The 23412-nt window shown below is 36.4% G+C and overlaps 1 protein-coding gene across 4 annotated transcripts in view; it reads left to right on the plus strand.

Annotated features, from left to right (window-relative positions):
- Positions 1-23180, plus strand: part of SMAD1 (SMAD family member 1) — a 76478-nt gene extending 53298 nt beyond the window's left edge. For all 4 annotated transcript variants that reach the window (XM_054485525.2, XM_054485520.2, XM_054485523.2 and 1 more), the window contains exons 3-7: positions 4494-4751; positions 6657-6773; positions 10756-10977; positions 17798-18054; positions 21792-23180. In XM_054485525.2, coding sequence (XP_054341500.1) covers positions 4494-4751; positions 6657-6773; positions 10756-10977; positions 17798-18054; positions 21792-21935 — 998 coding nt within the window. In that variant the 3' untranslated portion in view covers positions 21936-23180. The remainder of the gene's footprint in view (positions 1-4493; positions 4752-6656; positions 6774-10755; positions 10978-17797; positions 18055-21791) is intronic.
- Positions 23181-23412: the final 232 nt, after the last annotated feature.

The following is a 23412-nucleotide window of genomic DNA, read 5'->3' on the forward strand; positions in this document are numbered from 1 at the left end:
CCCATTCACCCAGCATTTCCACATCTAGGAATTTGCCCTGAAGATACACCTTTGACAATGCTACCATATATATGCACAGTCATTGCAGTATTACATTTTATGGTAAAATATTGTGAAGTACCTAAATGGCCAGATATGGGAGATTGTTAAATCAACTTTGGTGTTATTATCTGTCAAACCACATGAGGAAGACCTCTGTGCACTAATATGAAGTTGTTTCTCATATATAGGTGAAAAAAGCAGAGTGCAAAAGAGCATATATAGTAGGCTACCTTTCTTTTTAGCAGTTAAGACGAAATAAGAAAGCATCCATTTATCTGCTTGCTTTTTTTCAAGAAGAAACACAAGATAAGCCAGAAAAAAATGAAATTGATGACCCTAGGAGGATGTTAAAATTGGAGGACTAAGTTAGAAGGGATGTGGTAGGGAGTATATTGTTTTGACTTTAAAATCATGTTAATATTGTCTGTATTTAAAAAGTAAAATTAAATCAACAAGAATGAGAGAGGGGAACTCCTAAAACTAAGCGCAAACAGCAACAGATGTATTCAAATAAACTAACTGTGAAAGGGAGAAATTGAATAAAATTTCAAAGTAATAAAATAACACTGAAGAGAAGAGAGGGATGAATCCAAGTAGATTTTGAATGAATTTGAATGAATCCAAGTACTTAGTATACCAAAAAAAAAAAAAAAAATTAAAGAGAATAAACCCAAAACTTGTCTTAGTAGGTTTATTTTATAATTTCTGAAATTTTTTCCGTGTATCGTAGAATTAAGCACATTCATAAATACTTTGATGTTGGTAGCCAAGGTTCTCACTGTTGAAATAAGGAGATACAGATAGGAAACAGAGAAAGGCAAATGAAAACCCTGTGGAGTTGGCTTACACTTGGATGTAACAGCATAACCCAGTTTCCAGTACACACACGCACACACACAGGGCTTAGAATCAATGTGGCTCCAGTAGACATACAGAACACAGCCAAATCCCAGATTTTGGTTTCTAAATACTATTCCTCACTAAAGGGAACCAGAGATTGCTGGAGTGGCGGAAAGGGAAGGTAAGAGATAAGCCTGGAATGTCTTGTTCCAGAAATTAAGAAATACTCAAATAATTGGAACATGTTACAGAGGCACAGGGACTAGCTTGAACAGGCACCCAATGGCCAAATCTAAGACAATATGACCATCAAAATAGATATTTATAGATTATAGCTCATTGATTAAGAATCCATGAAGCCATACTGATAACTGTTATATATAGGCATATAGACACAAGAGATGGAAAAGCACGTCCTCATCTTAGAATTCTGACTAATAATGAAGGAATAATGGAGTTAAAGAAAATTCAGTTCACAACCATTATAGCAAAAATTTATTCAAGCAAAATGGATGCTAAATATAGGGGATAACGCTTGATAAGGAACGGGATATTTACACAGTCTCATGGTATCTCTTACTACTTATTAATTACAAAAGGAAAGATAGAAACTGTCTACGGTGGAAGAAATGCACAATACCTTAACCAAGTGATCAGGATTAAACCTCAAACAGGCAGACACATCGTGTGCTTCTGTGCGTATGAACTGAGAAGGGAATAATACCACTTATCTAGTAGTCCAACCAAAAATCTCAGAGTTTAATCATGGGCAAGCATTAGAGGGACCCAAATTGAGAAACAGTCTGTAAAATAACTGCCTGTATTCAAAAATGTCAGTAGCATGAAAGCAGGAAGGAAAAAAGACGCTGAAGAACTATTCCAGATTACAGGAGACTAAAGAAATATGACAACAAAGTACAATATGTGATTCTACCTTAGGTCCTGTATCAGGAAATTGCTACATAGGACATGGTTGAGACAGTTGACAGAGTTGGAATATGATTTTATATTAGATAAAATCATCAGTGTTAAATTTCCCAAGTTTGATAACAAATGTGTGTATGTAAGTTAATGTTCCTTTTGGGAGTTACTCTGAAATGCTATAGGGTAAAGGGACATGTATGTTACCTGCTCTCAGATAATTCAGAAGAAGTGTATTTGTGTTCTAGGGCTGGAGAATGGAGGAGAGAGAATGAGTAAGTTAATGCGGCAAGATGTTAAAAATTGGTGAATCTGGGTAAAGGGTATTTGAGTGTTCTTCGTACTGTTGCAGTTTTTCTGTAAGTTTGAAATTATTTCAAAATAAGTTAAATTTTTTAAAGTTCATAGAAGTTTTTATAACTGCCTCAAACTGGAAATAACCCAAGCGTTGAGTTGGTTTTTTTTTCCGCCAACCCAAGTATTTATCAGCAGAAGATAAAATTGTATCATCAGATAAATTGTAGTTTATATATATAACAAGATGCTACACACACAACATTGGATGAGTCTCACATTTTGAGGAATACATATGCAGATTATAAACTTGGGAAGCAGAAATACATTGCCCTTTGCTGTGGCTATCGCAAAGGCTAGTTCTTCCTCCCTGACTGCCCCCATCTGCAAGTAGTAGGAACAAGTAAGTCCCCAGTTCTAAAACTGTTAGGAAACAAGAGCTGCTAAAACAGATGCTCCGCTAAGTGTTAGGTTGGTGCAAAGTTGCTGCAGTTTTTGCCATTAAATGCAAAAACTGCAATTATTTTTGCACCAACCTTAATGGACTCTGTTCGTGTGTGTTGTGGGAGGGAGGGGTCCTCTGAAGGATAGAGGACATGAAGGATTGCTGTCTGGTGTTGCGTTTGTGGGGAGGGGTTTAGGGGCCAATGTTTCCCCTTTTTAAGGGTAAAAATCATAATTAAGACCATAGCTAGATGCCTGTAAAAGGCAAGTTGGGAAATCGTAACTCAAGTCACAGCAGCTAAAAGAAAAGGGAATGTTTGTCATTGCAAAGGTAATTGAAAGGTATTGGATTGTTTTGGAATATAAATTTTTATTGGCATTGGGGATCCCTTATCAGGAATGTTTCTTCAACAAAACAAAAGCATTTTATAGTTCAGATGACTATTGAAAAGTAGAAGAAGAATTTATGCTTTTAATGGTTTGGTTTGGGAAGATTCCATCACTGTACTAAAAAGAAAATACATTCATTATATACTCAAAAGATTTGTCCCTGAAGGATCAAATAGGGAAATAACAAATCTGATGCTATGGGATTATGTAGGAGTATAAAATATAGCACATGAGAAATTTTAATACTTTTTAAAAAACCTATTTTTATCTAAAAAGCAATTTTCAGCTCATAAAAAAGTGATAATCCAAGTGTTAAGAGCATTTTTACTGTAGAAATGATATAAATTATGCACAGATTCCCTGGAAAGCCCTCAAAAGTCTGCTAAATTCCTATTGCCACCAAATTTTGTTTCTTTGGGGATATATATTCTGATTCCTAACAACCAACAATAATCATAAGTTTTAAATCTCTCCTCTCTCCTCTCGTGCAGTTTATGAAATGGGTTGCTTTTCTCTTTGTAGCTGAGGCCACAGGAGCTGGAAGGATTGCAAAGGCCTTTATTAGAGCATCCATCTGGTGACCCTGGCAGGGAAACTTAGGATCTAACCCTAGGATCTGGCTAGGGCTCTGTAACTGACTGTTAGCCAGCCCTGCCTTTCTAGGATAATTATATTTATAGTGGCTTTGCCTCAGGAGGTTTCTGGAGGTTGATGACCATGCCAATTATTAACTCCTTAGGTTCCTAATATAGAACATTTAGGAGTGACAGGAGTCGTTTTCTTTGCTTCTCAACAGGTGCCTACCTATTGGGCTGCCTTTGTACCTTGAGTTTTCAGTTAGCAGAATGTGAATTGTATGACCTATTTCTTCCTTGACCTCACAGGTGGTGTTAAGGATTCTTGAAAAGTGGGTAAGATCCTTAGAAAAAAGATGTTCATAAAGTGTGACTCCTAGGACAGGATACAAGATAAATTCTGTCCCACAAAACACCTCATATTTTGTATAATTAACTGTATCTTCATGGCATTTGCGTTTTCTACGGTTCACTCATTTTACCTCTTCAGCTTTATTTACTATGCTGCTTTTTTGTGTTAAAGTGAACTAGTATGTCAGCTTGAAACACTTGTGGTGAATAATTCATATTGTTCAATAAGCATTAACTCTTAAATGTGAAGTCTTATCAGCCAGGGCTATGAAATATAATTGTCAGTGGTGATAAACAATTATGCTTTGGTTTTTAGTGAATGAAAAAATTAAGAATGAGGGAACCTTAACATTTTTAACCTAAAAGATTGTATTTTGCCAACTTTCCTTGGGCAATTTGTGAATGCTGCAAATCTCAGGCATATGTCATCAGTGATTCTAAAGGGATTGTATTTGTTCCTGCATTTGTTCTTGAGGGTAAAATAGCGTTTCATTTGAATGATGCTTTTGAGTTGGCAGCAGGACAGGGATCAGATAATTTGTTGTTGCTTACAGATTATGTTTTACTTTATTGTGATGTAATTATAGATCATAATTCTCATTTTTGTCCTTCTCTTTTTTCCCTTCCTTTTTCTAGTACTTCCTCCTGTGCTGGTTCCAAGACACAGCGAATATAATCCTCAGCACAGCCTCTTAGCTCAGTTCCGTAACTTAGGACAAAATGAGCCTCACATGCCACTCAACGCCACTTTTCCAGATTCTTTCCAGCAACCCAACAGCCACCCGTTTCCTCACTCTCCCAATAGCAGTTACCCAAACTCTCCTGGGAGCAGCAGCAGCACCTACCCTCACTCTCCCACCAGCTCAGACCCAGGAAGCCCTTTCCAGATGCCAGGTAGGTTGGAATGTTCAGTGATGTTCTGTGGTCATATCAGACAGTGTTATCACAGTGTCACGGAAAAGCTGGGTCAACCTGCAGTGGAGGGAGGTTTTCAGCCCTGGTATATGACAGTGCTCTCGCACTTTTAGGATACAACTTTTGGAGAAAGGAGACCTCATAATCAAGTAAGCAAATGTCTTATTTTACTTGTCAGGCACAGATGCTTGAATAAGCTATATTTTTCCCTTGTTTTTAAAAGGTTTTGAAACAGCTGCATCCTTCTGAGAGTGGCGTAATTGTTACAGTCTTTACTCTTGATAAAAAGAAAAATAGTGTGTTACACACATTTGCTGTTATGAGAACACAACCTCAATCAGCATCGTTCTCATACATGGAAAAAACTCCTGTTGTAAGTGCAACCTCAGAAAAAATATTTCCTGAGGGATCCCACCCCCTACTTAATTAAATTCATTTAAATGATGATGTAATCCCAAGAAACGTATACTTTAACAACAAAGGAATTACAACAGAAGTACTGGAAACCATCTGCTTGTTCAACTTAGCAAAGACAAAAAACAATTATCCTTTTTTTAGACATAACTAATGGTGTAATGGTTATCAAAATAAATGATTAATAAGGACATTATATATTTTTAAGTTACAGGTTAATGAACAAGCATCTCCAAAAAAAAAAAAAGAGTGCCAAATTTCTTGCCAGTAGACCTTAAGAAAGATACCCTAAACAAAAATATACAAATATACTTAACATCTATTAATGTTTTCGGAAGGGAAAATGACCGGGGAAGTGTGTTTATTGGGCTGCTTGAAATGTTTTTAAGTAAATTTGAATTCAACATCAGTGCTAGGCCTTCAAAAATTGAAAAGTGGTCCACATTTATATTGCTTCCTTTTATTTATGTATTTATTACCTTCTTTTATTTAAATCTTGTTTATTTCACATTGTTTTGTCTGTTTTTCACTCCAAAGCTGTTTGGGATGAGGGTTGGGAGATAGACTAGTTTAAAAATCAAAGTAACTGGTGACTTCCTGTCTACCTCTCTCCCTTCCTCCTCACCACTAACCTGTATGATGGGCAGCTTATGCTAGATGTATGATGACACATACGCTAGATGGACTCATGATAGCTAGTGAGGAGCTTGCTTTTGAATGGAAAAGGATTATTTGTGAGAAACCTATACCCTTTGTTTTATATTAAGAAAATGCAAGACTTGTGTTAGTGTTCTTTGTTTAAAAAATCATGTTTGCCTCTTATTTGCCAGAAGAAACATATATGTAAATTCTGAAATAGAAGATAGCTGTGATAAACTGATTCATTTTCTATTATTCTGTTACTAGAGATTTTAAAGCTAGTGATTATTTAAATGGGTAGGGAGAATGTGGTCCTAACAGATTCCCTAAAGTCATGGAAAATTAACAGTTCTAATCAGTAGGCTATAATGAAACTGGATAAATTTTCTAAAAGCCCATAGATTTAATGCAAAAGACCCTGAAGGTCCTTTTCTTAAGAAGTCCAGTGAAGCTTTCAGAGGTTTTCCATCTACCAGTGAAACTGAAATGCAGAGGTCCTCTCAAAGCAGATTATATTAAAGTGTGCTTAAAATACTCTTCTGATTGCTTTTAAACAGCGTGATCCTGGATAGGCAAACAGCTTCTGGAACTGGCATATAGTATAATACTTTTCCTCCCACTGAATTTTCACAAAAATGTATATGATTGTGGCATGGTTAATACTTTTCAGAAATTGTACGTCAGGACCAGTGCCTGTAGCCTTTAGTCTTTTAATGGGGAGATTGAAATGGCAACTTGATCTCTTGAGAATTTCAGTACAGAAGAGGATATGTGTTTTGAGTGTGTATGTTTACTAAGGGTTAAGAAATAACCTCTTTAAAACCTTTGTAGCTGATACGCCCCCACCTGCTTACCTGCCTCCTGAAGACCCCATGACCCAGGATGGCTCTCAGCCAATGGACACAAACATGATGGCGCCTCCCGTGCCCTCAGAAATCAACAGAGGAGGTAAAACTAATTGCTCCCTGTTCCCTTTCTTAGAGTCTAAAGTTTGTCCAGATGTTACTTTCTCTCACGAATTTTTATTAGTCTTTAAAAAGAGCTATTTGAGAAAAATAGAGCCCAATGTTAAGAGAAGCTCAGTAGAATTCCTGGATAACAAGTCTTTAATTTAAAGAACAAATACACTGACTTAACTAATGAAGACCTGAGAATAATTTTGCAGTTATCTGTTTAGATCTTTAATACTTAATAATTTTTAACTGATGATGAAAATTTTTTTTGTTTGTTTTTTTTTGAGACGGAGTTTTGCTCTGGTCACCCAGGCTGGAGTGCAATGGTGCGATCTTGGCTCACTGCAACCTCCATCTCCCAGGTTCAAGTGATTCTCCTGCCTCAGCCTCCTAAGTAACTGGGATTACAGGCGCACACCATCACGCCCGACTAATTTTTGTATTTTTAGTAGAGACAGGGTTTCACCATGTTGGCCAGGCTGGTCACGAATTCCTGACCTCAGGTGATCCGCCCACCTTGGCCTCCCAAAGTGCTGGGATTACAGGCGTGAGCCACCACACCCAGCCAAAAAGAGTATTTTTAAATGAACAAAATGGTATTTAGAAACAATAACAGTACTGAAGTAGAGTTTTCACTGGTGATTTCCAAAGTTGGAAGTTGGTATAACTGGGCTGTCCAAAGGCTTTCTTCTGTAATTAGGATAGATACTCATAAACCCCATCTATTTTTCAGCTCTTATGTATGTGTAACTACAACTGGAACAAACTAATAGAATTTCTTGCTATTTGTTTCTAACTTTGTTTAAAAGAAATTGAGGCACAAGTTTTTCCCCTTCTCAGCCTGAAGAACTTGCAAGCAGAAATGAAAATTTCTTTCCCCCTTTAGTTAAGGATGGGTCTTTGATTCCAGCGCTGTATATATCCTTAGCAGTGACCGAGTGGGGGATGCCATCATTCTTCCAGCTCTACATAGGCAAGTAGAATAGACTTAAGTGAGCAGAGAACTCAGGTAAATAAGTTTGGTAGACTCTCTGAGAATCTGTTAGAATCCACAGCCACCTTGGCAAATAAAACTGTTCCTAAATAACCTCTCATGAAGGAAAGTGCTTCGCTGCTGCAGTCAACACATGGCATGGGTCATGCAATTTATATAATGTTTATGCAAATTGAAGTTAAAGTGCAATTTGGTTACTAGGTATGTCTTGTTTCATTTTAGTGCTTTTTTATTAAAATAGGAGATACTTATTAAAATAGGAGTTGTTTATATTTTTAAGTACTTAAAATTGATTTTGTCTCTATGACACATTATACCGTGGTAACTGCATGTCATTATACATTTATCCAAACCCATAGGATGTACACCATGAGTGAACCCTGATGTAAACTGTAGACTTTGGTTGTAGGCCTGTTCGGTTCATCATTTACAACAAATGTGCCACTCTGGTGGGGGATATTAATAATGGGAGAGGCTAGGAAGGTGTGGGGGTAGGGGGCATATGGAAAATCACTCTATCTTACACTCAGTTTTGCTGTGAACCTAAAACTGCTTTAAACGTCGGTTTAAAAATTGGTGATGAAGGCTGGGCGCAGTGGCTCATGCCTATAATCCCTAGCACTTTGGGAGGCCGAGGCTGGTGGATCACCTGAGGTCAAGAGTTCAAGGCCAGCCTGGCCAACATGGTGAAACCCTGTCTCTACTACAGATAAAAAAATTAGCTGGGTGTGGTCGTGGGCCCCTGTTGTCCGAGCTACTTGGGAGGCTGAGGCAGGAGAATCATTTGAACCCAGGAGGCAGAGGTTGCAGTGAACAGAGATCACACCATTGCACTCCAGCCTGGGCAACAAGAGCAAAACTCAGTCTCAAAAAAAAAAAGAAAAAAAAAATGGGTGATAAACTCAAAGGACCTTTCTTGGATGTGCAGTGTCATAAATTGGAATGTACACCATTTTAATCATTATGATCTTTTACATCTTTTTTATTGCCTCTGTATTTTATGGTTGCTGATTATCTCTTGAACATCTTATCAAACATAATTCTGAGTCAATGAACACTCTGGTTGGGGGAAATAACCCCTATCTCACACATCTGTGGAATTTATATTTGGGGACCAGGATACCAGGAGAGAATAGGCACAGTACCACACTATTAGGAGCATGTGGACCCAGTAACTGTTATTACTAAACCCAAAATGTCTGATTTCAGGAAACAGATCTTTAAATTGCTTTAAGATTTTTTTCATTTAAATAGCTTTAATTTTTTTTCCTTTATAGTTTATAGTCAGTTAATATTTTCATGAGAAAGGAATGTTGGCCATTTTTTTCCTTCCCCCCCCCTTTTTTTTCAACTTCTTTTTAACCTTTGGTGATTTTACTAGAGCAGGGGTCAACAAACTACAGCCCACCGGCCAATTCAGCCTGCTATCTGTTTTTGTAAATAAAGCGTTATTGGACCACAGCTGTATTCATTCATTACATATTGTCTATGACTGCTTCTGTGTTACAAGGGCAGAATTGGATAGTTGTGATAAAGATTATACAGCCCGTAAAATCTTTCTGGCCTTTCACAGAAAAAATTTATCAACCTCTGACCTAGATGAATAGTATTTTGAAGTATCCTGATGGCTGATAAAAACCTTCTGTTAATAATGTTGCAGTCTGCTTTGAGATTTGGCACTTGTAAATCACTAAAGTTTTGCTCTTTGAATTATAGCAAATTGACGTGGTAGAGTTGCTTAGCAAGCAGGGAAGATAGTATATGTTTTTAGCTAACTACTTACATATGTAAAGCAACTAACTTATGTGTGGGTTTTTTCATGAGTATTTTCCTTGTGTGTGTGTGTGTGTGTGTGTGGTTGTTTCGTTTTGTTTTTTACCAAATTCTAAAGTAAAGTGCATTTAGTATTTGTGGAATTTGATGTTAAGAACACAGAGGTGCTTCTCCCTTAGCAGTTATAGTCTGGGCTTCTGATGTGGACTTTCTTTTTTTTCTTTCTTTTATTATTGTACACCCAAGACGTCATAAACCTCAGATCATTATATATTGGTATGCTGGAAATATATGGTTTGTATTCCTGGAATCTCTAAAGCAGTGGTACAAGAGGTTTTACTACAGAAGGAATTCATCTTTAAAACCTTTTAGTTGCAAATGTTTAGAACCATGTTCTGTTTGGAGATTTGTTAGTCTTAAGAGATTTGACTTAACAAGCTGCATCCTGTCAGTAAAGTTGGGTAATTTCCATTGTTGGCCCATTCTGGGAATGGAGAGACAAAACACACCTGCTCTGCATGACTTAAAGCAAATATAAGGAAGTTAGCATGAAATCTGGATGAGAAAGATATGATTCATTCTGTAAGAATGGCCAGCTGGCAAGATTTCTTCCTGAGTTTGAGAACTGGAGCAACACTGTAGCTGTGATAGTTATTGGCAACTTAATATGAGGTAAAGTAACTTCTTATCAATAATTAGAAACTGATTTTCATTGCTTTGAATAAGCATAGGCATACTTAGTCTTTGCCAAAAGTAATTCATTTTTATGCCAGTACCTTTGGCATATTTCCTATCTTCTATTGTTCTCTTCCCACTTATTTTTTCACTTGTCACTTGTTGTGTTTCTTTAGATGGTGAGCCAAAGTCTGTGGTAGGGGTGATTTCCATTTCTGCATATTACAGAGCAATTAGCATATTGTTAATATTCAGCAAAAGTTTTTGCTGTGCTTCCTTAGCTGGTGTTTTGGTTATTTGATAGTAATTGGAGAAAATTGTTTTCCAATTTTCTCCAATTAGGAGAATAAGGAGAATGTCATATTTAGTAAGAAGTACCTGCTTTAAACATCATAGAAAAACCGTATACATTATAATAGCAATTGCTTTTCCAATGTCTTCATTCCATGATCCTGAGCCAATTCAACAACACGGTTTCAGTTTTTGAGAGCCTGAGGCACTAACCTTGGTTGATATAACATTTTCTTTCCTCTAGATGTTCAGGCAGTTGCTTATGAGGAACCAAAACACTGGTGCTCTATTGTCTACTATGAGCTCAACAATCGTGTGGGTGAAGCGTTCCATGCCTCCTCCACAAGTGTGTTGGTGGATGGTTTCACTGATCCTTCCAACAATAAGAACCGTTTCTGCCTTGGGCTGCTCTCCAATGTTAACCGGAATTCCACTATTGAAAACACCAGGCGGCATATTGGAAAAGGTGAGTTTTTGCTTTAACCTCTTTCAGATGTTTATCTGTTGTATCCGTGTTCCTCCAGAGCTGACTTAAAATCATTCCTGCAACAAACTATTGTAGCAAAAACCAGGTAATGTTCACTTGCTGCAGTTTGTAAATATTTTTCCAGTTTCTGCTATCTGGAAGCTCTTGCAGTCAGTGATTTTTGTGGTCGATCAACTCTCATAGTATTGAAATTAATTAGTTGAAATTATGATTTGCCATTTTAAGACACTATTCTGTATGATATTTTGCTACAGAATAAATTGGCTGTTATAAAATGAATCACAACCTAAAATTAAAAGCAAATTAAAGTTAATTGCTTAATTGTATTTCAAATGAATACCATAACTTAGTAAATAGAAAAGAAAGAACTAGATTCTAGCACAAACATCGTGCAAGGTGGCACGATAGAACCCTGCAGTGATTATACCCCCACAGGGACACCAAATTGAATAACTGTCCATATAAGATAGCACCTTCAAAAGAACAAAAAATCAGACATGGATATATTTATAATAAGAAAAAATAAAGACCAAAAAACAAGCCTAGTAAGTTATGAATATAGTAAGTGACTATATATCCTCAGCCTAGGCTGAGTGGAGTAGATAGAGTAGGGCTAGGATTTCAAATAAATCCCGAACTCTTTTTAGTAAACTTGATTATTTCATAGCAGTATGAGTGAAACCATTCTGAAACTTTCATATGTAAAGATGAAGCAAATGACTAAATGTGTGGATATTGTTGGGAGCCTGGGTTTCCACTGTGGAAAACAGACATATAAATGCGGAGGGGAGCAAAAAATAAACCCTGTGAAGGAGAATAGAGGTATCAGTGCAAAATTCTGATTTTAGTAATACATATGTGTATGTATGTATACATGTTTATGTTCTCATGTATTACCTATGTGCATATGCATGGGTATGTATATTTGTTTTTACTTGTGTATAGTTTCTGATCTGCCTGCTGAAAGGGCCCAGAAGCATACATACCCAGTAGCAATAAGCACATCTAGTGTTCAGATCATCATTGCTAATACCATGTCCCACTAAAAGGAACTAGGGCTCCTTGAAGAAATGGCTGACCCCTAGGCTGGGATAGGTAGGCACAGGAGGACCCTGGAGCATCTTGTTGTGGCAGGAAGTAAAGAAATGCTTACGGAAATCATGGGGCATGCCTCAGGAGCCAACTTACAGGGCCTTCCACTGGCCAACTCTCAGACAATTTGAGCTCCAAAATAATTACAGTGATGAATTTTACTTCATTTTATTTATTTATTTATATATTTATTTATGTTTTTTTTTTTTGAGACGGAGTCTCCCTCTATCACCCAGGCTGGAGTCCAGTGGTGTGATCTTGGCTCACTGCAACCTCCACCTCCCAGATTCAAGTGATTCTTGTGCCTCAGCCTCCTCAGTAGCTGGGAGGTTACAGGTGTGCACCACCACGCTCGGCTAATTTTTGTACGTTTAGTAGAGTCTGAGTTTTACCTTGTTGGCTAGGCTGGTCTCAAACTCCTAACCTCAAATGATCAGCCTTCCTTGGCCTCCTAAAATTCTGGAATTACAGGTGTGTGAGACACTGTGCCTGGCCTCAGTACGGTATTGAATTTTACACCATTGAAAAACAATACAAATTTATAAGTCCATACTCATAATAAATAGATAAATAAGTGAATGGGGAAGGCTGGTTGATAAATGTAGAGTCAGTGGTAAAGTTTGAATATCATTTTGCAACCATCATAGTAAGGATCAGCAAGAATCATCAATGGATGCTAAATATAAAGAAAATGTTTATGAGAATCAGTATATTTGCATGGTCTTAAGAGTGTTTATCCTCAGACTGCCTGTTAGTACAAAGGAGAATAAAAAGCATTAACTAAACAGTGGAGAAACTGTATCATTTGTATTTTAATTGTAATTGTATAATTGATGCCCTGTTTTGACTGGGAGATCAAAATTATCATCACCAGTGAGAGACAGATGGGTATCATATACCTCCAGATGTCATACCCTGAGAAGGCCATAACATCACCTATGCAGGATTCCAGCTGAGAATGCAAATCCAAATCTAATCCTGAGGAAATATCAGACAGACTCAAAGCAAGAAACATTCTATTAAAAAGGGTAAAGAAGGGGGACTAATTTTTTGAAAATATCAGTGTGAAAAGACAAAGGTATGGAAAAGTTCCAGATTAAAAGCAGTTAAAGAGATATGACACCTGCATGCAATATCTGACCCTGGGCATGATCCTGTACTGAACAGGAGAAAAAATGTTAATACTGTAAGGGACATTATTGAGGTCAGCAGGTAAAACTGGAATATGAATGGTAGATTAGACCAATGTTAAATGTATTAGCATTGCCAACTATACTATGGCTATATAAGAGACTATCCCTATTCTTAGGAAATACTTAAGTATTTAAGGAAGTGGTTCAGGAAGAAATTAGTATATAAAGATACCTGTCTACTCGCCATCTGTCTATCCAAAACCTGTGTTACAATACATACATACATACAGACACACACATGCACGGTGCGTGTGCAGCAGCAGTGGGGAGGGAGGGCCCAAGTAATCAAGCAAATGGAGTAAATTGTCACAATAGATGCATCTGGATAATGGTTATATGGGTGTTCTTCTGTTTTTCTTTGTTCCCTTTCAAACTTTTCTACAAATTTGAAATTATTTCCAGAGTAAAAGTATGAAACAGTGACCTACTATGAAATTTAGAACAGTGGACCAGATTAAAAGGTTATTTATTAGATGCTTTAAAAGCACTCAAGATAAAGTGTAACATTTAATCCTGAGGGGAAGAAAACTCCAACTCTTAAATTAGGAATTGATAGATATTCTTATATAATTAAAGGAAAAAACGCTGACTGTAAATTTAATAATGAAATGCTAGAACCTAGGTTCATAACATACATAGATATCTTTCTGTGGTCTGTAAACCTCTGAAATTGTATGTAAACACAATTTTGCATACATTTGGGAGGGAAAGACATACTTTTCGTTAAACTCTAAAGATGACTCTTATCCCAAAGTAGCAAAGAAAAATTGTACTATGGGACATTTCCTCCTAAAACATTATTAAGAAAATAAAAAATCTTGGAATGCTGTTATTTAAAATTGTTCCAGATGCCCTTAGTAGTGTACTCAAATATACAATTATAGATAATGGAAATAAGGCAAAATTATCATTATGTGTAAATGATATGTTTGATTGACAGTATTCTCGGGATAGATTCTTGAAGTGAAATTAGTAGATCAAAATCTATTGATATATTTCACCAAATTACTTTCCAAAAAGTAATTCCAGTGCTTTGGGAGGCTAAGGCAGGTGGATCAGTTGAGGTCAGGAGTTCGAGACCAGCCTGGGCAACATGGTGGAACCGGGTCTCTACTAAAAATTAGAAATTAGCCAGGTGTGGTGGCACACGCCTGTAATCCCAGCTACTCGGGAGGCAGAGGCAAAGTTATCACTTGAATTTGGGAGGCGGAGGTTGCAATGAGCTGAGATCAAGCCACTGCTCTCCAGCCTGGGTGACAGAGAGAGACTCTGTCTCAAAATAAATAAATTAATTAAAATAAAATAGATAAATAAATAAATACAGACATACATAAAATGAATTTGCACTCCCACCAGAAATATATGAGGGCCTTTCTCCCTTCATCCATGCCAGTATTATGGTTGGGCATTGTGCCTATTCCAATGATACGATTATTTATCTAGAAACCTCCAAAGAATCTATCTTTTAAAAATTATGTAAGTCAGTTTCCTTTAATCTGGTAATAACCAGTTAGAAATATAATGAAAGGAGAAATCCCCTTCCCAATAGCCACAGAAAACATCAATTTCTTGGAAATAATCTGAACCTGTAATATGTGAGAATTACATGAAGAAACCAAATTTTACTGAGAGAAAATTTGAATAAATAGGCAGTCTGTATTCCTTAAAGGGAAGACTTAATATTGTGAGAACATTTTAAGCATATTAATTCCATCTAATTTAATTTATAGTTTAAAACAACTCTTTTCAGACTCACAATGTGATTTTTTTGAAAACTGGAAAATGTTTTCTGAATATTACCTGGAAGGATAAACAAGTGAGGCTAGCTAACTTTGTAAATGGAAAAGTAAAGAAAAAATTATTGGCATTAAGGTTAATAAAACATTGTAAAACTACAAGTAAACCAGTGTGTAGACAAAACAGTAGAATGAGTTCAAAACTCAGACTATACTGTATATAAAAATATAATGTATGTTAAATGAAGCATAGCAAATCAGTAGAGTCTTCTAATGGTTCTACAATAACCAAGTTAGCTTTTGGGTGAGGCTGGGAAAGAGAAACCCTGACCTGATACCATATATGCAAACAGATTAATGAGTTGAATGTTTTTCAAGAGGCAAACAATTAAAAAGCTAGAAGAAAATATGCTTGATCAGAGAGGTAGAAATTTTCTAAGCATAAAAAGCAACAAAAGACCATAAGAGGTTTGACTAAGAGATTGCAAACTTCTGTAGGTTAAAAATATGTCACGAATAAAATTAAAAGACAAAGGACTAACAGGAAAACAAATAAAGTATTTATATCCTTCTTACATGAACAGTTCATTAAAAAATAATAAAAATAGGACCCCAGTGAGATAAATACGTAAGAAATGTGAACAGTGAATTCACAAGAGAAACACAGATGGCTAATAAACTACGAGAGCATAGCCTCACAGGCGAATTAAACAATTATTTGTCAACTATAAATTAGGGACATTTGGTTTTTGCTCTACCCTCAAATTCAGTACTGGCACGGGTGAAATGAGAAAAGCATTCCTACACTGCTGGTGACAGTGTAAATTGATGCATTCTGGAAAGTCATTTGGTAGAGTTAATCAGCAGCCTTCGATCCAATAATTTAACTTCCAGGAATCTCTCCTAAGGATATTATCAAAAATTGTCCAGAGACATTTATCATGGCATTACTATAAAAGCAGAACATTGCTATCAACCCAGTGGTCCACTAATGGGAAAATCATTTTAAAAACATTCATACAATCATGCAGATATTTTAAATGTTTGCAAAGACATTTTATTGATACCCAAAACCGAATACAGTGTATCAAACTATTAATAATTATTGCCTCTGAGTCACTAAAAGAGTGATAATATTTTCTGCTTCTTTATATTTTGATTTACTTTCTGATTTTCCAGGATGAAAATTTGTCATTTTTATCATCAGGAAAAATTAGTAGCACACACACTCTTAAATTGTTTTCTCTACATCAAGCCAAAAAAATGGGCTTCTGCTCTAGCAGCTATTTAATTATTACAGAAATCCTAACCGCTGTGTATACATATAAACACAACTTGTAATGTTTTCTATGAGACACAATATAGCCTTGACTAAGCCATACCAGAGTTACCTACAAGGTGGATCATTTAAACCCACATGGGATCTAACGCTGCTGGGTGACCTGTATAAAGTCATCTCCCATAATGGTGTGGGGCTTTGTGAGAATGAGTTTTTTTACCCCTACTTTCCTTTTTTTAAAGGCAGGGTAGGCCCAATTTCCTACACTTTAAGCACTCTGGGTCTCACAGGAAGAAATTCGGAGCAGGTGATAGTTTAGTGAGATCTAATTTTACACACACAGTATGACTTTTCTAGTTTCATTTTCATGTTTTTTTTACTGGATCGTATATCTTACAGCTCTCGGCAATACTTCTTCTACCTGTGGCTTTCCAGTTCCTCTCTTCTCTTTTTCCTCTCTTCTCTTTCTAAAATTTTCCAAACATCTTAGCTGTACAATAAATGCAAGAGCACTTTATAGTGAATACATGGTATCCAGGTTTTATTATGCTATATTTTTAGAGTGAAAATATACTTTCAATGTGTGGCCAAATAGGACATTAATCACTTACCAAAATGAAATTGCTACATGTTGTTGTTATTTGAGATGGTCTCACTCTGTCACCCAGTCTGGAGTGCAGTGGCTCAATCACAGCTCACTGCAGCCTCAACCTCCTTGCCTCAAGCAATCCTGCCACCTCAGCCTCTGTGTAACTGGGACTACAGGCGTGCACCACTATGCCTGGCTAATTTTTCGTATTTTTGTGTGTGTGTGTGGAGATGGGGTTTTGCTGTGCTGCCCAGGCTGGTCTTGAACTGAGCTCAAGCAATCTGTCCATCTTGGCTTCCCAAAGTGCTGAGATTACAGGCGTGAACAACTGTGCCGGGCCTATTACTATTTTAAAAACATTTTGTTATGTTATTTTCTAGAAACCTCCTAGATACTGTATTAACTAATACAGTTAACTAATTTTATCAGTCATACATCAGCCATCCCCAATCTTTTTGGCACCAGGGACCAGTTTCATGGAAGACAATTTTTCCACAGGGGATGGGAAAGGGATAGTTTCAGGATGAAACTGTTCCACTTCAGATCATCAGGCATTAGATTCTCATAAGGAGCACGCAACCTAGATCCCTCACATGCACAGTTCACAATAGGGTTCATGCTTCTATGATAATTTAATGCTGCCGCTGATCTAACAGGAGGTGGAGCTCAGGCTGTAATGCTTGCTCACTCACCTCCTGCTATGTGGCCTGGTTTCCAACAGGCCACGGACCGATACTGGTCCATGGCCCCGGGGCTTGGGGACCCCTGTTGTACAGGACCTAGAGAATAGCTATCTGACTAGCCAAAGTTTAAAGCCAGGTAAATGTAAGTTTCTGTGTTGAAGCTGCACAGGTGCCTTTGAGCTATAAAAATTAATAATAACTAAATGATATGCTTTGTCTTCCTATAGGAGTTCATCTTTATTATGTTGGAGGGGAGGTGTATGCCGAATGCCTTAGTGACAGTAGCATCTTTGTGCAAAGTCGGAACTGCAACTACCATCATGGATTTCATCCTACTACTGTTTGCAAGATCCCTAGTGGGTGTAGTCTGAAAATTTTTAACAACCAAGAATTTGCTCAGTTATTGGCACAGTCTGTGAACCATGGATTTGAGACAGTCTATGAGCTTACAAAAATGTGTACTATACGTATGAGCTTTGTGAAGGTAAGTGAGCTCTGACTCCTCCATTTAGGGCCTAACATACTTTTGCTGTGCTTTTTTTTTTTTTTTTTTTTTGGCAATATATGAATCTATATCCTCTTGATAACATATTAGCTGACTTATCTAGGCATTTTTAAACTTTAACAAAAATGTCAATTATTAGGAAAATATCATTGGAACATAGGAGTACTTGTATTAAATATCAATAGCAGTAGGTTTTAATAGCCTTGTCCTTATTCAGATAGCACCGCTTTAGCTATTGTATTACCAATAGAATATGTTATGTTATGTATTTAACATATAATTTAAATACATGGTTGTTTTACGAGATCAGTTGAGTAAGCCTATCTTCCTTTTCATTCTTTGTTTTTAGTACTTTTATGATGGTAATGCTTGTTTTTGTTTCAACAGTAAGCAAGTGATCTTTCTGTAAAAATTAAAGTTCATCACATTGGAAATTGTGTTTGGTCAGGTTTTTTTAGTGGTTTCAGTAAGCCTCATGATTTTCTTACAATTCAAAAGTTAATAAGGCCCTTGCCCAAGATAAATAGATGCCTTAGCTCAAAGATTGCATTGGAAGGTTTGATGAGGGAAAAGGTTAAAGACATTGCTCATAATAATTGATCTTTTTGCTGTCTCATCTTCTGCCTCTGAGAAATAAAAATTTTTAAGATGCCATTGAAATCTAAAAAACCTTAAATGTCTGATTAGATTTCATGAGTCAGTGACTTATTCTAGTAACTGACCTGTCTCTGAATTCTCAAAAATAAATTTCATCCTCTCGTACTTTGAGAAACAGAAGTAATTATATATTTGAGTGAGGCAATTACCTTTTATGTCTTCTCTTCAGAAGCTCACCAGACTTGTTGTTAAACCTGTTTTGTAATGTATTTATTACTGAGGATAATTTTGGAGCCTTGTTAATCATCCCTTAGATCAAAGATATCTTTTCCTGAATATAATTACTTTTCCTACTTATTTAAAGCATCTTAGATTTTCAGTGTGTTCCCTTAGTGTTTGTTTTTGTGTGTTTTGTTTGTTTGCTTGCTTGCTTTTTGCAGTGTACTTCAACAGTTATTTGTAGCTGAGTCTGGTACCTTGTTAGTATTAAGAAAATTTTTTTACCCTTTAAAGAGGTTGACCCATATGCTATGTACATATGGGACTACAAAGACCTATCTTATTCATTGTTAACATGTGCTGTTTAATTTTTGACTTAGCATTTGGCTCAAATGATTTTTAAAATAAGAACAGTGACCTGCCAGAAGTGTTTTTGTTTATTGTTTTAATTGGTATGGAGGAAAGAACAGCTCTTGAGAGTCAAGATGCAGTTTCCAGTTTTTTCTGCCGTTTTAACTGTGTGATTAAGGCACAGATTTCTTCTCTGGTTCTCATGTTTATCATCTTTGAAATGGGGGTGGATGGAGTTGAGAACTGTGGTAATTATTATTAAGGTCCCTCAGTGAGTCTGTTATTGAAGGACCACTCTAAGAGAATTTATGACTTTAATGTTCCAATTAGCTTTCTGCTCAAACTCATTTCTTATTGTTTACCCAATCAATTTTAATTATTTTACTTTTGTAGAGTTTTAATAATTTACTTTTACACAAGTAAAAACAACCTTTACACTAATAAAAGGTATTTATAATGCAAAGTTATGCATTCAAAATTTATTAGATTTCATTCATTCAGCAGATATTTTAGCACTATTTCAGAGAAGTAATACAAAGATGAAAAAGCACTTAAAGTCTCTATCATCAAGATCCTTATGCCCTAGTATATCTTTAATTATAATCCGATAAGCACTAGAATGGAGAGTTATACAAGATATAATGAACTTAGCCTGGAAGTTGGATTTGGAGAGCTGAAGGTAAATATTATTTAAAAATCCTGCTGAATGTTAAAGAGAAGTTGTTTATCATATATTAGCAACAAAAAATTTGCACACTGTTTTTACAAAACTGTTATTATAAGGACTGCATACTTTATCCTCTCCCATTCAACATTTTAAAGAAATTATAACATAACATTTTACTAACAATAGCCAATCTTATGCTGTTTTTAAAATGATCATTTTTGGATGTTAACATAAAACACATTTTATAAATTATTTGTACTTTAAACTCTATGTCTGAAAATTCTGAGTCAGCTCAGCTGAACACATATTTATAGAGCTTCTGCTTTCTGTCATTATGCTATATATTGGAGGTAAAGATAAATTCCTGCCTTCAAAGATCTTGCTGTCTGATGGAGGAAACCTGCACATAAGCCTGTAAATTAATTTTAGGAGTTTGTTTATATTTACAAATGCATGAGTGTACATACATCTATGTAGATATATATATCTATATAGATGGAATTCATACAAGTTCTGATGTTCAGATATATTTTCTTTTTTTTTCTTTTTTCTTAAGACGGAGTCTTGCTCTGTCACCCAGGCTGGAGTGCAATGGTGCGATCTCGGCTCACTGCAACCTCTGCCTCCCAGGTTCAAGCAATTCTTCTGCCTCAGCCTCCCAAGTATGCTGGGATTACAGGCATGTGGCCACCGCACCCAGCTAATTTCTGTATTTTTAGTAGAGACAGAGTTTCACCATGTTGGCCAGGCTGGTCTCAAACTCCTGACCCCAAGTGATCACCTGCCTGAGACAGTCTCTCTCTGTCACCGACGCTGGAGTGCAGTGGTGTGATCTTGACTCACGGCAACCTCCGCCTCCTGGGTTCAAGTGATTCTCATGTCTAAGCCTCCCAAGTAGCAGGGATTACAGGGATACACCACCACCCCTGGCTAATTTTTATATTTTTAGTAGAGACAGGGTTTCGCCATGTTGGCCAGGCTGGTTTCGAACTCCCGACCTCAGGTGATCTGTCCATCTCGGCCTCCCAAAGTGCTGGGATTACAGGTGTGAGCCACCGTGCCTGGCCCCAGATATATTTCTCAAAACTACTGGAGTAGATAGATAGCAGAAATAAATAGAACCCAATCTTCTCATATTCCTCATGAAACAGTGGTTAAAGGATTAATCAGAACTTCACATTCATTGTCCACCCTCACCAATGAGTTTTTGATCTTTGCAGTAGCAGTTACTTTTCTCTTTTTCATAGTGACTTTATTCTATGGAACTGTACTGTCTTAATGCACTAATTCTGCCAGGCTACCTTCTTGTACAAATGAATGTGATAGAATGTATTTATTCATGGCAATGGCTAGGTGTCAATTATTATAGCTTTTTGGATACTTGAATGTACTCCTGCCCGTTTTGCTTAGAGATTGAAAGATCAAGAGCTGTGTGTTGATAGGAGGACCTTCAGTGGCTGAATAGGGAAGAAATTGAATGTCAGTCTGTCTAGCATAGCTTTTTTGTTTTATTTTCTTGATGATAAAATGAGAATTTAATAATAGCTATTACATTACTATCAGTAATGGGCAATTAAAAGTTTTAAAGTGTCTTTATTAAGACAACTTTATAATGTATTTTAAAACCTTCATTCCTCAAGACCAGTAATTCTTATTGGAATCCATGGATGGACCCTGGGGAGCTAACATCCATCCCTTGAAATTGCCTGCCAAATTATGTGTGCGTTTGTGCATGTGTGTTTTTTTCTCCCCAGGGGTGGAGGGTCAGGGAGGAAAGATGCATAGCTTTAATCAGAGTCTCTGGTTATGTGAACTCTTCTTACTTAATAAGTTTAACCACTGAGTTAAACAAGTTAAATGACCTCCAATATGTTTTTCCTAGGGCTGGGGAGCAGAATACCACCGCCAGGATGTTACTAGCACCCCCTGCTGGATTGAGATACATCTGCACGGCCCCCTCCAGTGGCTGGATAAAGTTCTTACTCAAATGGGTTCACCTCATAATCCTATTTCATCTGTGTCTTAAATGGCCCCAGGCATCTGCCTCTGGAAAACTATTGAGCCTTGCATGTACTTGAAGGATGGATGAGTCAGACACGATTGAGAACTGACAAAAGAGCCTTGATAATACTTGACCTCTGTGACCAACTGTTGGATTCAGAAATTTAAACAAAACAAAACAAAAAAACACACCTTGGTAACATGCTGTTGATATCAAGAACCTGTTTAGTTTACATTGTAACATTCTATTGTAAAATCAACTAAAATGCAGACTTTTAGCAGGACTTTGTGTACAGTTAAAGGAGAGATGGCCAAGCCAGGGACAAATTGCCTATTAGAAAACGGTCCTAAGAGATTCTTTGGTGTTTGGCACTTTAAGGTCATCGTTGGGCAGAAGTTTAGCATTAATAGTTGTTCTGAAACGTGTTTTATCAGGTTTAGAGCCCATGTTGAGTCTTCTTTTCATGGGTTTTCATAATATTTTAAAACTATTTGTTTAGCGATGGTTTTGTTTGTTTGTTTTAAGTAAAGGTTAATCTTGATGAAATACATAATAATCTTTCTAAAATTGTATGCTGACCATACTTGCTGTCAGAATAATGCTAGGCATATGCTCTTTGCTAAATATGTATGTACAGAGTATTTGGAAGTTAAGAATTGATTAGACTAGTGAATTCAGGAGTATTTGAGGTGGGTGGGGGGAAGAGGGAAATGACAACTGCAAATGTAGACTATACTGTAAAAATTCAATTTGTTGCTTTAAAGAAACAAACTGATATATGAATTTTGCTGTGTTTCCATTTTTTAGAGATTTTTATCATTTTTTTCTCTCTTGGCATTCTTTTATCTCATACTCTTCAAAAAGCAGTTCTGCAGCTGGTTAATTCATGTAACTGTGAGAGCAAATGAATAATTCCTGCTATTCTGAAATTGCCTACATGTTTCAATACCAGTTATATGGAGTGCTTGAATTTAATAAACAGTTTTTATGGAGTTTACAGTACAGAAATAGGCTTTAATTTTCAAGTGAATTTTTTGCCAAACTTAGTAAGTCTGTTAAATATTTGGAGGATTTAAAGAACATCCCAGTTTGAATTCATTTCAAACTTTTTAAATTTTTTTGTACTATGTTTGGTTTTATTTTCCTTCTGTTAATCTTTTGTATTCACTTATGCTCTCGTACATTGAGTACTTTTATTCCAAAACTAGTGGGTTTTCTCTACTGGAAATTTTCAATAAACCTGTCATTATTGCTTACTTTGACTAAAAATTTGTCATTTCCTTTATTCACCTATTAGATTTTAGGATCAGTAAAGTTTGCTACTCTTCTGAGAGTTTTTTTCTCAAATATCCTCCACCAAACATGAATGAAATTACTAATACAGAGACTGGAACACAGCAGCATGAAGAGACTGGAGCCAATTTAAATCACAAAACAAAGGACATGTACACCTTGAAAAATTGAGAAAAACTACCAAAATCTAAGTGTATAAACTTTTTAA

The sequence above is a fragment of the Pongo pygmaeus genome, chromosome 3, assembly GCF_028885625.2.
Source record: "Pongo pygmaeus isolate AG05252 chromosome 3, NHGRI_mPonPyg2-v2.0_pri, whole genome shotgun sequence".
Taxonomy (NCBI): domain Eukaryota; kingdom Metazoa; phylum Chordata; class Mammalia; order Primates; family Hominidae; genus Pongo; species Pongo pygmaeus.